The sequence below is a fragment of the Pan troglodytes genome, chromosome 1 (genome assembly GCF_028858775.2).
Source record: "Pan troglodytes isolate AG18354 chromosome 1, NHGRI_mPanTro3-v2.0_pri, whole genome shotgun sequence".
In the NCBI taxonomy this organism is placed as follows: domain Eukaryota; kingdom Metazoa; phylum Chordata; class Mammalia; order Primates; family Hominidae; genus Pan; species Pan troglodytes.
In genome coordinates, this window is record NC_072398.2 from 79,213,316 (window position 1) to 79,226,060 (window position 12,745).

The 12,745-nt window shown below is 41.8% G+C and overlaps 1 protein-coding gene across 24 annotated transcripts in view; it reads left to right on the forward strand.

Moving 5' to 3' along the window:
• Positions 1-4,302: 4,302 nt before the first annotated feature.
• The window catches only part of SCYL3 (SCY1 like pseudokinase 3), an 80,274-nt gene continuing 71,831 nt past the window's right edge, over positions 4,303-12,745 (forward strand). For 11 of the 24 annotated variants that reach the window (XM_063795513.1, XM_063795521.1, XM_063795477.1 and 8 more), the window contains exons 1-2: positions 4,560-4,768; positions 9,670-9,884. In XM_063795513.1, coding sequence (XP_063651583.1) covers positions 9,720-9,884 — 165 coding nt within the window. In that variant the 5' untranslated portion in view covers positions 4,560-4,768; positions 9,670-9,719. The other 13 variants (XM_054655587.2, XM_054655614.2, XM_063795475.1 and 10 more) reach the window with 9 other exon arrangements.

Sequence of the window (12,745 nt, forward strand, 5' to 3'; positions counted from 1 at the left end):
TTTCTATTAAGAAAACAAACTATTTGTTTCTAACTGTCCCACCAGCCACATTCTAAGGACAGTGGATTCAGGTTGTTGGAGATTCTTTTCTTTCCTGGCCTTAGACATATTTAAAATGAGGACTGAGGAATCAGTGAGGGAATACAAGATTTCTATGCATAAGAAAGGCAGAAGGAGCTCAGAGAGCAGCTCCAGGGAACTGAGAACTGGAACCAGAGCTATAGAGGGCTCTGTGGGGTAAGGGCTGGGAGGCAGAGAGATGTAGGGAGGGTGCCTGGGACATGCAGTGTGCTCTCAGTAAATTCATTTGTGTGTTTAATATTTACTGAGTATCTAGTATGTTCTAGGCACTGTGTTATGTGCTAGAAATATGGCAGGAAAGAAAGAAATGAAGGAAGGAAGCCCTGTTTTCAGGGAGCTGATGTTCTAGCTGTGGGACAGAGATGCTGAACAAACAAATATGTGCATTGGTGTTAAGGAAAATAAGGCAAAGTCAAAAGACAGGAAGAGGCAGGTAAGGTGCTGTTTTAGACAGTGTTTTCAGGGGAGCTGTCTCTGATAAATTGCATTCAAGTAGAATTTTCAAAATATAATTATAACTCTCATGCAAATATAAAATGAACACATTAGTTAATGAGGAAACTAAAAAGACATTAAGACTGTTCAAAGAGCATTTGTGTAGCTACATACTTACAAGCAATTTTATAAAGAAATACAGTAAGATTACTAGATTAGATTTTAAAATGAGAAATGCTCTCTAGTGCAATAAGAATAAACTTTGGGGTTAACTTTTCCACTGGACAGAAAGATTTGCATCTTTGTTGGACAAAAATATACAAGTTAGCCTGTGATTTCAATGCCCCAAATCTTTAAGAGTCTGAACAGGTGACATTTGTTCAGAGACCTGAGTGACATCAAGAGCAAATAGGTGAGTAGATGAATAGTGAAGAGGGGAAGGATTGAGTGTCAAACTCCCTCCCATCTCTCTCCTACTCCATTCACTGCAAAATATTCCCTTCTCATTGATATTTAGAGGAGTGGGTTTACCTTGGGGAAATGAAAGGAAATACAGAGTCCTCTAGGCTGATGAACGATTATAGAGGATACCCTGGAGCTCAGCACACCTGGACATAAGATTAGGGAGCAAGGAACAGGGTGGGAAGGCCAGCAAAGACTCAGAGGTGAGGACACTGGGAAGAGGGTGGGCCAGCAAGTAGCTGTGTTGACTGCAGAAGATTTCATGTACTGGTTGAAGGGACTCATCTCTACTCCTCCTGTAAAAGGAGGAAAAACATACTTATGAACTCTCGAGGGATAGTGTGAACGGCAAGAGAATCCTTCTGTCTTTCAAATCGACATCCTCAGCATGTTCTCCCACTGTCTCCTGGTGCTTGGGTGGCTGCTGCTGTTACACCCACAGCCATTTCCTTTAATAGGGAGGAAAAACCTTTCCTAATCCACTGTCTATCTTCCTCCCAACTTCTGCTATGTCTCACCGGCCAGAACTTGTGACCACCCTAGCGGGAAAGCAGGCTCAGAAAGTGATCTTTTTGATTTCTTAACTTCTTTATTGAAGGTGAACAAGGGAGAACGGGGCGAGGAGTGGGAATGGATGTTGGAGCTAGTAAACCTAGGGTCTATGTGTTGTATTTCTTTTCTAATTCAGTCTTGAGGTCTCTCTCTGGGAGTGGTTATAAACGTTAGCTCTTCCGTGATGGGGCTTGGATATTTACAGTGTGCCTTCCATGGAATACTTCTTTATCCTGGCAGACGGCCTAAATCCTAGGTGTCTGACCCATGACGGGAGGTCCCTCTCACAGGAAACTTGTTTATATTAGCAGGCACATTTGTGGCTCTTGTCTGCCCCGTGTCTGGTTTATTCCAACCAAGACAGCCACTCTCTAGGAGAGCCCTAACCAGGAAACAAGTCAGGTGTGGGTGTATAGGTCAGGTGAGACACAGAGGAGGTGAACAAAACATGTGAAATAATAGAATCAGTTTCATTACTTACAGATCCATAAGAAGAGGACAGCATGTCTCACAGGGCCAATGAGAAGGGGGACACACATGCTCAACCAGTGGGAGGGGGACGAGACAGAGAGAGGGACTTGCGGGCCAAAGCCTTCACTGTGGTCCTGGGTCCAACATCTTAGTCCCACTGTGACTAAGAGGTGGTCACTGAGGCATATCTGCAAAGTATATGTGGGGTATAGGGGTCAAGGGGATGAAGCAAGTAGCTTGTACCTGATGGTTCGATAGGGAGGTGGTCACCAGAGGTGGTCATACAAGGCAGATGTCTGGACTGACCACATAGAGGAAGTGGGAGGAGGCAGAGAACTAGAGACTGTCCAGGGTGACTAAGCCCTGCTTCTAGTTTGAGAAGGTTAAACCTGTCCTCAGAATGGATAGTGAGGCCTTTGATATGTTCTCCCACCTCTTCATCAAGCATATTGACAAATCCTTTTTCACCAACTTGTCTTGCTATAACCGCCCAGTAGGTTCACCTTGCCGTCTGCCTAGATAGAGCCAATTTATCAAGACAGGGGAATTGCAATAGACAAAGAATTCATGCAGAGCTGGCTGTGTGGGGGGCCAGAGTTTTATTATTACTCAAATCAGTCTCCTCCAGCAGTCGAGTTTTTAAAGACAATTTGGTGGGTGGGGAGGGGCAGTAAGTCAGGGAGTGCTGATTGGTTGGGTCGGAGATGAAACTATGGGGCATCACTGTCTTCTTGAACTGAGTCAGTTCTGGGTGGGGGTCACAAGATCAGGTGGGCCAGTTTATCATCTGGGTAGTGCCAGCTGATCCATCTAGTGCAGGGTCTGCAAAACATCTGAAGCACTGATCTCAGGAGCGGTTTAGGGAGGGTCAGAATCTTGTGGCCTCCAGCTGCATGACTCCTAAACCATAATTTCTAATCTTGTGGCTAATGTTGGTAGTCTAGACCCCAGGCAAGAAGGAGGTTGGTTTTGGGAAAGGGCTTTTATTGTTTTTGTTTTAAACTGTAAATTATAAACTAATTTCCTTCCAAAGTTAGTTCAGCCTATGCCCAGGAATGAACAAGGATAGCATGGAGGTTAAGGACAAGATGGAGTTAGTTAAATTGGATCTCTTTAACTGCCTTAGTCATAATTTTGCAAAGGCAGTTTCATTGCTACCTGAATGATTTTCCTAACTTATCCATCAATCTCCTGGAAGCCTTTCTCCTTAATCAATGTCTTCAACTCTGCCAGACATGTGGCAGCTTCTTCATCAGCAGATGTGGCCTCTCCAGTTATTTTTATGTTTTTCAGTCCAAACCTATTCCTGAATCTGTGTAGCCATCCCTTACTTGCAGTAAATAGCTTGGTGTGCCTAATTTCAGGGGATCCCTTTCTGAAGTCTTCCTATAGGCTCAACACTTTCTGGGAAAACTTACTGCGGTCAGCTGAAATACGTTTTCTGTTCATGTCTCCCACCCACAAATGTAATGCCTTTTCCGTCTTTTGCTGTTGCACCTCAAACTACAAAAGTTACAGCCACAGTGCATGACAGGTGCTTAGTTAACTAGCACGAATCTTTTTCCTTCTTCACAATTTCATGGATAATTTGTTCTTATCATAGATTTTGGCAACCTCAGCATATGACTCTTTTTCTTTCCTTATTAAGCCCAGAGCTTTCACCTTTTCATTTAAAGGAAGCACTTTACAGCTTCTCCTCGGCATATCCAAATTGTCAGCACCACAATTCCTGTGCTTTGCGGCCATTATTAAGTAAAATAAGGGTTACCTGAACATAAGCAGGTGGTATCTCTCATTATCTCTGCTATACTACGGGTGCATCTGTTAACCAAAGCAGCTACTGAGTGGGTAATGAGTGGATACTGTACACAGCGCGGCTACCTGCGACAGATGATTCGCGTCAAGGGTGGGACAGAGTGGATGGCCCGAGATTTAATCGGGCTACTCAGAATGCAGGCGGTTTGAAACTTAAGAATTGTTTATTTCTGGAGTTTTCCATTTAACATTTCTGAACCAAGGTTTGACCACAGGTAACTGACACTGCAGAAAGCATGGAGGGGGGCAAAACTACTGCATTAATATTAAAATTTTCAAATATTACTTTTTGCTAAATGAAATGTGATTCAGGACCTTCCCTCTCAAAGATCAAGCGAAATCACCACGACCTCCGCCAGCAGCGGCTCTGCACGACTCCACCCTCGCAGCCCAGCCAATCAAAGCTACAGGTTGAGTGACGTCACTCTCCTGAAAGTCCTTGCTAATTCCCGTACTCCTTTTCTCCGCCCTGCACCTCTACTATTTGCTACAAGTGTCCAGCAGCCATTTTGGATTTGGGCGGAAATGAAATTAAAACTGTGCTGTTAAAAGCCTAAAAATTCAAGTCAAGACAAACGTAAGCATTCGACCCAAACGTCTAGAAAGGGGGCATCTTCGTGGGCTAACTAGACCACTGGGGCAGTGAGTGAAACGCGGTATCGTCGCGGCACCCACACTTAAGATGGCACCGGCCTGAGACTCAGCTGTGCGGCCGCTCTACCTCGGTTCCTGGTTAGTTGGCCTCATTGGTGGCGTCGGAGGGAGGAAGGTGGGCCTTCTGTCCCGTTTCCGGACCCGTCTCTATGGTGTAGGAGAAACCCGGCCCCCAGAAGATTGTGGCTGTAGTGGCCACAGCCTTACAAGGCAGGCCGGGGTGGCTGGTGTCAACAGGGGGGCCAACAGGGTACCAGAGCCAAGACCCTCGGCCTCCTACCCCGCCGCCTTCCTGCAGGTAACAGGGAGCCCTGCGCTGCGCCCCCAGTCCTTGCAGGACTGCGCCGTGGGGGAAGGGGCCGGGCGGGGAGGAGGCGGCGGGCGCGCGCCCCGCTCGCGGGTCTGCGCTCTGGGGCCCGCGCGGGAGCGAGCTCGGCGCGGCGCCGGCGGCCGGTTGAGCTGTGCTCTCAGCTTCGGAGCAGCCTACCCTGGCTGATTGTGGGGCGCCCTGTAATCTGCGCTTCGCGGGCGACCCCCGACGGGTGAGGCGCCCGCGGCCAGAGCTCTCCAAGGCAGCCGCGGAGTCGGTCCTCGCAGGGAGGTGTGGAAGGTGAGGGGCCAGCGAAGCGAGAGCGGCGCCTCGGCCCTTCAGTGACCCCGCGGGGTCGCGGCAAGCAGGGCGAGGGTGCTCGGCTGGGCGGGTCACTGTCCCGGGGCGGCAGTGCCCGAGCCCGGGGGGATCCTGGGGTCGCGTCCGCCCTCGGGAAGGCGGCCTCATTCTTGATCCAAGACCAGTGCCCGTCCCCCAAGGCCGAGTTGGCTCCTGTCTTGGCATAGTGCTTTCTGTTTAGAATAAAGATGAAACAGTTCTCGGAAGAGCATATTCAGGAATCCATGTGAAATTCTCGGAGTCGGGTCTCGAATTTTGGGGGTCACTGTTAACTGCTGTTTTTAAGGACCCATGTTCTTATAAAATGTATCTTGAGCTGAAATCATAATTATTTTGGCCCATAAAGACTTAATTGTGTATTGCTTGTCAGCTAGCAATGCTGGACTGAGTTCCGCAGAGGGAATATATACCTGAAACACGAAAGCGAAGGGCCGGAGTAACGTTACCGCTGGATACCAGAATATCAGCCAGTACAGTGCATCCTTAATACTCACAGTGCAAGCCATTATCTTTGGAACTTTCAAGCTAAGGGAGCTAGGACCAAGGTAGTCTCGATTAATTGCTGGGAAAAGAAAATTTTTGGTAGAAACATTTCCCTAGAGCACACGGGTTTCTTAGTTGAGTGTATGAGTTGCCCTTTGACCTAGACAAGGGTTTTCTTAATATACAAGCGGTCCAGAAATTTTATGTGCTGCCCAAGTAGGCAAAAGAGTGGAGGGAGATTATTAAAGGGAAGACTCTGGTGCATATTCAAGTCAGAGACTGTCAACTCAGCATTTTATTACAGAGTGGAGATGCTAAGTGCTACGAAATACCTATTACGTGATACTAGGATATCCTTTTCTACCTCTTGTGACTTTTTAATTTCAAAGCTAATGAGCAAGATTTTGTGTTTTCCCCCTCCTCAAAACAACAGGAAAGCATTTTGGAAGGCCAAGTGTTTTTCTTACATTTCAGTAAATCAATTTTAGCTGAATTATCATTTTTAAAGCACTGGCGGGCATGGTGGTACATGCCTGTAATCTCAGCAACTAGGGAGGCTGGGGAGGGCAGGTAGCTTGAGCCCAGGAATTCCAGGTTACAGTGAGATAGGACAGCGCCAATGCACTCTAGGCCAGCAACAACAGAGCAAGACCATATCTCTATTTAAAACAAAAAACAAAAAAACTTCTTCATATAACAGTATTTGTGCTTCTTTAGATATATTAGTGTGAAGAATTACTGCTTCAAAACATTCTCAAATTGCAATAATCAGCACACCTTTTTAATTTTCCCCCAATAAAGTTTGCAATGGGAACATACAATATAATCTTACCACTCTCAGTATTACACTGATGCTATCAGTGGACTTCTGTCAAAGTTAACATGCTTTCAAAACAAGAAAATGGCATCCTTTCCAGTTCTCTCAAGAAATTGAGTCATCCCTTTTTAATTTTTAAGTGATATTTTTTAGTCTTAGACCTAAAATACAGTAAGAAAAATGAATTTTAACTACTTCCTAATGCTTTTATAACTTTGTTAATTATAGTGGAATTCATATGAAATCTAAGGTTAATAGCTATTGCAAGGCCAGTGTTCCCACAAGGAAGTATTTTGCTATTTAGAAATAGCTAAGTAAATTAAATGTTCCTTTCTCTTGCCTCTGGTGACTGCCATTCATCTAGCCAGAGCACTGACCCTGAATCCTGGTGGCAGTCTTATCTCCCATGAGGATTAATATTAACACTTAAATAAACAGCATGATTTCCTGCCAAGAAGATATTCATTTATATACAGTCCCTTATTCTCTGCTTTTCTCTTAATCGTGTGTTGATTTTGGAAAGCTGTGTTTTGTGGGTGAGAGAGAGACGGTCAGACTAGCTTCAGATACTTTCAAAGTAACACTTCTGTAGCTCACTCTTCCAGTCTGACTGGCTTTTCAGGCAGGAGTTGGAGACCAAGTAGAGCTTTCTGCCTATGAAATGGCAATTAGTTTCAAAGAACATAGACCCATTCAAGTTACCTGAGGAAAAGGGGGCTGGTTGTAAGGGTGTCAATGGGATGTTAGGGTATCTGGGTGGAATTAGATTTGAGGCTGGGCTTCTGGTAGTCTTGAGATGGATAGTAGTAATGTGCCCCCTAAGTATGACTAAGCTACGGTCCCAGTGTTTGCTTTTTAAAATTTTACTACCAACTGACTTCCTCTGGAAAGTTTCTGACTTCATGTGACTTTGGTTTGCCATAGCTCCACCTCCACCTCATAGCATCCTTCTACCTTCGGCTATGCTTCTGATAGGCAAAAATTGTTCTTAGTTCAAATTCCTGGGGGAGACAATGATCTGGCCAGTTTATCTCTTCACTCAGGCCATGAAATTGATGGCTAATTTGTGAATTAACCGCCCTTTGGCCCAGGGTAGGTACCTGACAACATTAACTGTGCCCAAGAAGAGGTGGCAAGATCAAGTGCTAAGCATGATCCTCCCTACTCAGCAGGAGGTTGTGACAATCTGGCCAGCACTCTATCTCCAGAACAGAGGGATTAGCATTGTTGCTTTTACCCATGGTCCCACATAAACTTTTTATTTGTAGTCCCAGTAGAAAGGTGAATGTTACCATAGTTGCCATACTTGGCATTTCTTTTAGTACTGTTTTTTGCTTCTCTGTCATTTTTAAGAAAGATACATTGCCAGGTAGGTAGGAATTCAGTGAATTTGTTACAAAGCAGATTTAGTTCTTATTCTCAGCAACATTTTTAGATTTTGAAAATCTTCAATTTTAGATAACTTTAGCCTTTATACATGTGTTTCTTATATAACGATGGTTGTGGATCGGTAGGCATTTTAAATTTTGTTCTAGGCATGTGTTTTGAGCAGCATTACATACCCAGTGTAGAAGGTGTTGTATGGAATTTCACCGAAGTGGGGGAAAATTCCAAGTAGAGGGTCAATGTTAATGATTATTGAGTTTATATTTGTCCAAAGAATACAGATTTTGAACAAATTTTTAAAGGCGTACATAGAATTATTGGCCGTATTTGTAGCAGTTTGCTTTCTACATTGCCAGAGTTAGTAAGAACTCTATTTTCTAATTTTTATATTATGGTAAAGCCACCACTGAAAACTGACTGCCACAGATTTTTCAGACATACGTTGTTTGGCCTATATAGGTTTAGAAAACATTTGATTCAACATTGAAAAATATGGAGATTTCCACAAAACTATTCAGGCTCTTGGTTCCTCACGATAAGTGGCATGATCTGACAGTTCTGAAACTGCAGTCCTGGTTGGAACTCTGTGATAGCCACTGTCTTCAGAATGCAAGCCTCTCACAGTAGGTCCCATGCACGCACAGTAGGTCCCTCTGCCAGGCTGCCAGTACTGCTGGGGCACTGCACATTACCTTTTGTCACCCTGTGAGTTTGTATCCCTGTTGTCAAGAAAGCTGTTCATATTGTAGAAGATTCGGAAGGTGCAGGCAAGTGTGTGTGTATAAAATTACCTATAATCTGACCTTCCACTGGAAACCTCTGTTAATACTTCAACATATATTTTTCAAGTCTATGTGTATGTATACATATATTTCTTTTCAAAACAACTATGAGGTGTAATTGATACAGAATAAATGAAAAAAGTGTACAGTTTTATTTTTTGACATAATCACCCGTTACCATCATCATAATCAAGATAATGAATATATCCATCCTCCCAAAAGTTCCTCATACATCATGATAATCCTTTCCTCTCCCTTGATCCCTCTAACTGTGCCCCTTCACTAGGCGAGCACTGAAGTATTTTGTCATAGTTGCATTTGAATTCTGTGTATGTGTGGGCTTTTGTTTTTTTTTAGCATTTGAGATTATTTGAGATTCAGTTTTGTGGTTTCCCCTTTTTACTTAGGATAGCTTTGAAGAGTAGTGCGATCGTACTTTTTCTTATGTTTATTGTCATTTGTGTTTCTTCAATGAGTTGTCTGTTTTCTTTCCCATTATTGTACTGGTGTTTTAGTGTTTTACTTGGTTTATCTGAGCTCTTCATTTGTTAATATGTTTTTCATCATATTAACAATGTTTTTCAACATATTAACATTAAAACCATGATTTTCCTCATTATTATAAGTATTCTCCAATTTGTATTGTTTTCCTTTATAATTTTAAGTTATTTTCTACATACAGAAGTTTTATTGTTTTTGAACAATAAAGTTTTACAACATTTTCCTTTGTGAGTGAGGATATACAAGTGAGTTAGGAAGTATGAATTACCTTATTCTATTTTTGATTGCCTTTCCACTCTGAAAGTTTGTATGTGGTGGAGTTTGGGGAGGGACAGTAACTACCTGTGACTATTTAGTAATGTGCATTTTCTCTAGAGCTGTTAGTTGTTAATTAACAACCATTGCTGGTAACTTGCAGAGCGTTTACCATTTTTACTGTCAAATGTCCTAGTTATGAGGATCAAAGAAACTAGTAGTTTGGGGTGGCTATGTCTGGATATCTCTTGTTGATGTTGCAGATAGGGATTTAATGTTTGAAATTGTTTTCTGTTTTCTTTTAGATCTGCTTGGCTTTGAGGAAGAGTGGCAGTACTGCCTCACTGCATAAGGGATGGGATCAGAGAACAGTGCTTTAAAGAGCTATACACTGAAAGAACCACCATTTACCTTACCCTCTGGACTTGCTGTTTATCCCGCTGTACTGCAAGATGGCAAATTTGCTTCAGTTTTTGTGTATAAGAGAGAAAATGAAGACAAGGTTAATAAAGCTGCCAAGGTACCATAATAGGTGACGACTTAATAGTTAGTACTTTTTACTAACTTGTTTTCTTTTAAAAAAATATGAAATTAGTAAAGTTCAAAGGAGGTAAGATCATAAGGACCAGTATTTTATTTATGTCCTTTCAAAACATTGCTCTTACTTCATGGGCCTATCTTCCATTTGCATGACATGGTCGGGTACCATACCTGTAGCCAAAAAACATCATAAAACTCAGTACGATGGCTTTTATCATCATATTTTATTTTTCTGGTAAGAAAGTTAGGGAGACATTTTTATATAGCTAATATAAGATATAAGGAGCGATATAAGGAGTTAATCTCGTCTAGCAAAATGCAGTTAAGTATTGACAACATTCTGGAGGCTTCAGCTTCCTCCTTAGGGAAAAGATCCTTGTAGTTCATGCCTTATAATTGTTGCTCCAGGCAGAGGGTGCCAGTGCATTAGCATGCTGTCTGACACACTCAGGAGATCCTGGCCTCTTATCAGAAAAAATGATTTTACTGTGGAATGTAAGTCAATAAAATAACCCCAAGTGTCTTTTTGAATTAGGGAAAATGAAGGCATTAGTTGATGCTTCTTTGGATAGCTAGCACTTTGGAAATTTAGCCATTCAGATATATCATCTTCTAAAATGGAAAATGTAATTGTATTAGTAAATTAATTCTCCAGTGTTTATTCTGGTAGGTATGCTATTTTCAGGTTGAACTTGATATCTTGATTTTGTTAGAATTATAATCTCTATTACCTTGAGTCCCTTAGTTATCAACAGGTATGGAACATTGATGTCTATTTCATAGGACTCTAAATTGTTTTTATTTTTTAAAATGATTATAAAGGATTATATTAGTAATGGAATTTTGGTCTTCACAACAGTAATTTATTTGATGTTGTATTTTTGATCAAGCATGAAATTGTTATAAGATGGTTCCTAAAGAAAAAGATGGGTAACAGTTCTCTCGAGATGCGTGGTGGTAAAAAGTATATAGCTGGCTGTTTTCTTGCTAGGTCATTTTGCTTTTTGGTAGAAGCACATTTTTGACTCTTTTTTTACATCATCTAGGTATTGTTAAGAATTTTTTATTGTGATTTTACAAAAGACAAAATGCCTTACTTCGCTTTCTTGTTCTTACAGTTAATGTCTAACATGCCTCCTGTTATTTTCATCTAATAAGATTGTGCATTTTTTTAAATAAACTATTATCGGCGAGGTACTAGAGACTTATCTTAGTATTTTTTTCTTTATAAGATTTTTTGAAAATTGTGTTACGCTTTATGGTGCACGTACCAAGAAAATTGAATAACCTAGATCGAGTTTTTAAAGGAAAAAACACCAAGACCACTCTCCATTTTTGAGGACTTCTGTGCTGAAGGAATTGCGAAGCTTGAGAGGGAAGACTTATTCCCCCTTAATATTCATAGATACCCTTTTAAGCCATGTCTGAGTCTTTGCACATAGTTCATCTTTGTCTCTTGTTAAGCCATTCCGTGGCTTTGAAAACCTCATATATGAATTTGGGAAATTTGAAATTGCAACAAAGTGGTAACTTTAGATTCTCAGAATGTTTCTCATAATCTTAAAAAACTAGGTCATAGCACTTGAGAAATGTATGGCATTCGATGTGCTAGATTTTAGGAATTTGATGTCCTAGGTATCTGAAATACTAAAACAATATATTTAGCTTGCCTCACTTTCTCTAGAGTTTGGGTTGTTGGTCACACCTTTGGTAGTTTTAACGATTATTTCAAGCAGATATATAGTGTTTTCTGTTATTGGATAACAATATACACTTTCTCCACTGTTACAAGTAAAAAACAACAATCATAGTATACACCAAGATGAAATGCAGGTATAAGCTCTGGCCACAAAATAATGTGAGAAATACTTAGTTCTATCTGACCATCTCATTTTATATTGAATTCATCAGCTATAATTAACAGTATAATTTGCTAACTGATGATGATGACTCATATATGTAAGCCTATAAACAATGATAAATTCTAAGCCCGAATTTGGTTGCTGTAGTTTGCTGTAATCTAAGTGTTTAGTTAGGGCTTTGTGGTAAGCTTATAAAAGCTTATAAAAATGATTCTTGAGTATCTTTATGCCAGGAATCACATTGGACTCTTAAGAGTGGTATACAGATGCTATATAAGTGCTCTATTTAGTATTGTTGGAGTCATTATGCTCTTCCCCATAATGAATTTGGGCTGTTGTGGAAGGGTTAGTCAACGTTATTTAAGAATGCACATTGTGTGGGCATAACAAGAAATGGAAGAGATGATGGCTATGCCCAAAAGAGCTTGCATTCTAGTTGGAGAAAGCTGTTCTCCTCTCTCATACTGACTTTTTTTTTTGAGATGGAGTCTCGCTCTGTTTCCCAGGCTAAAGTGCAGTGGTTCGATCTTGGCTCACTGCAACCTCTGCCTCCCGGGTTGAAGCGATTCTCCTGCCTCAGCATCCCAAGTAGCTGGGATTACAGGCACTCGCCGACACACCCAGCTAATTTTTGAATTTTTAGTAGAGGTGGGGTTTCACCATGTTGGCCAGGATAGTCTCGACCTCTCGACCTCGCGATCCGCCTTCCTCAGCCTCTCAAAGTGCTGGGATTACAGGCATGAGCCACCGCACCTGGCCCATGGTTGACTTTTTAAGAAATTATTTTTTGCCCTTCATAATCAGAATCCAGTGCTCTTACATGGCTTCTGGGCACTATCCACTCAGAAGAACTTCAGAAGTATCCCCCATGCCTCAGGTATGATGGACCCACCAGATGAAATGGCCAGCTACTTGCTCCCCACCACACCTTTCAGACTTCACGCTCTCCTTTTTCCTTGGATGTTAATAACCATCCCAC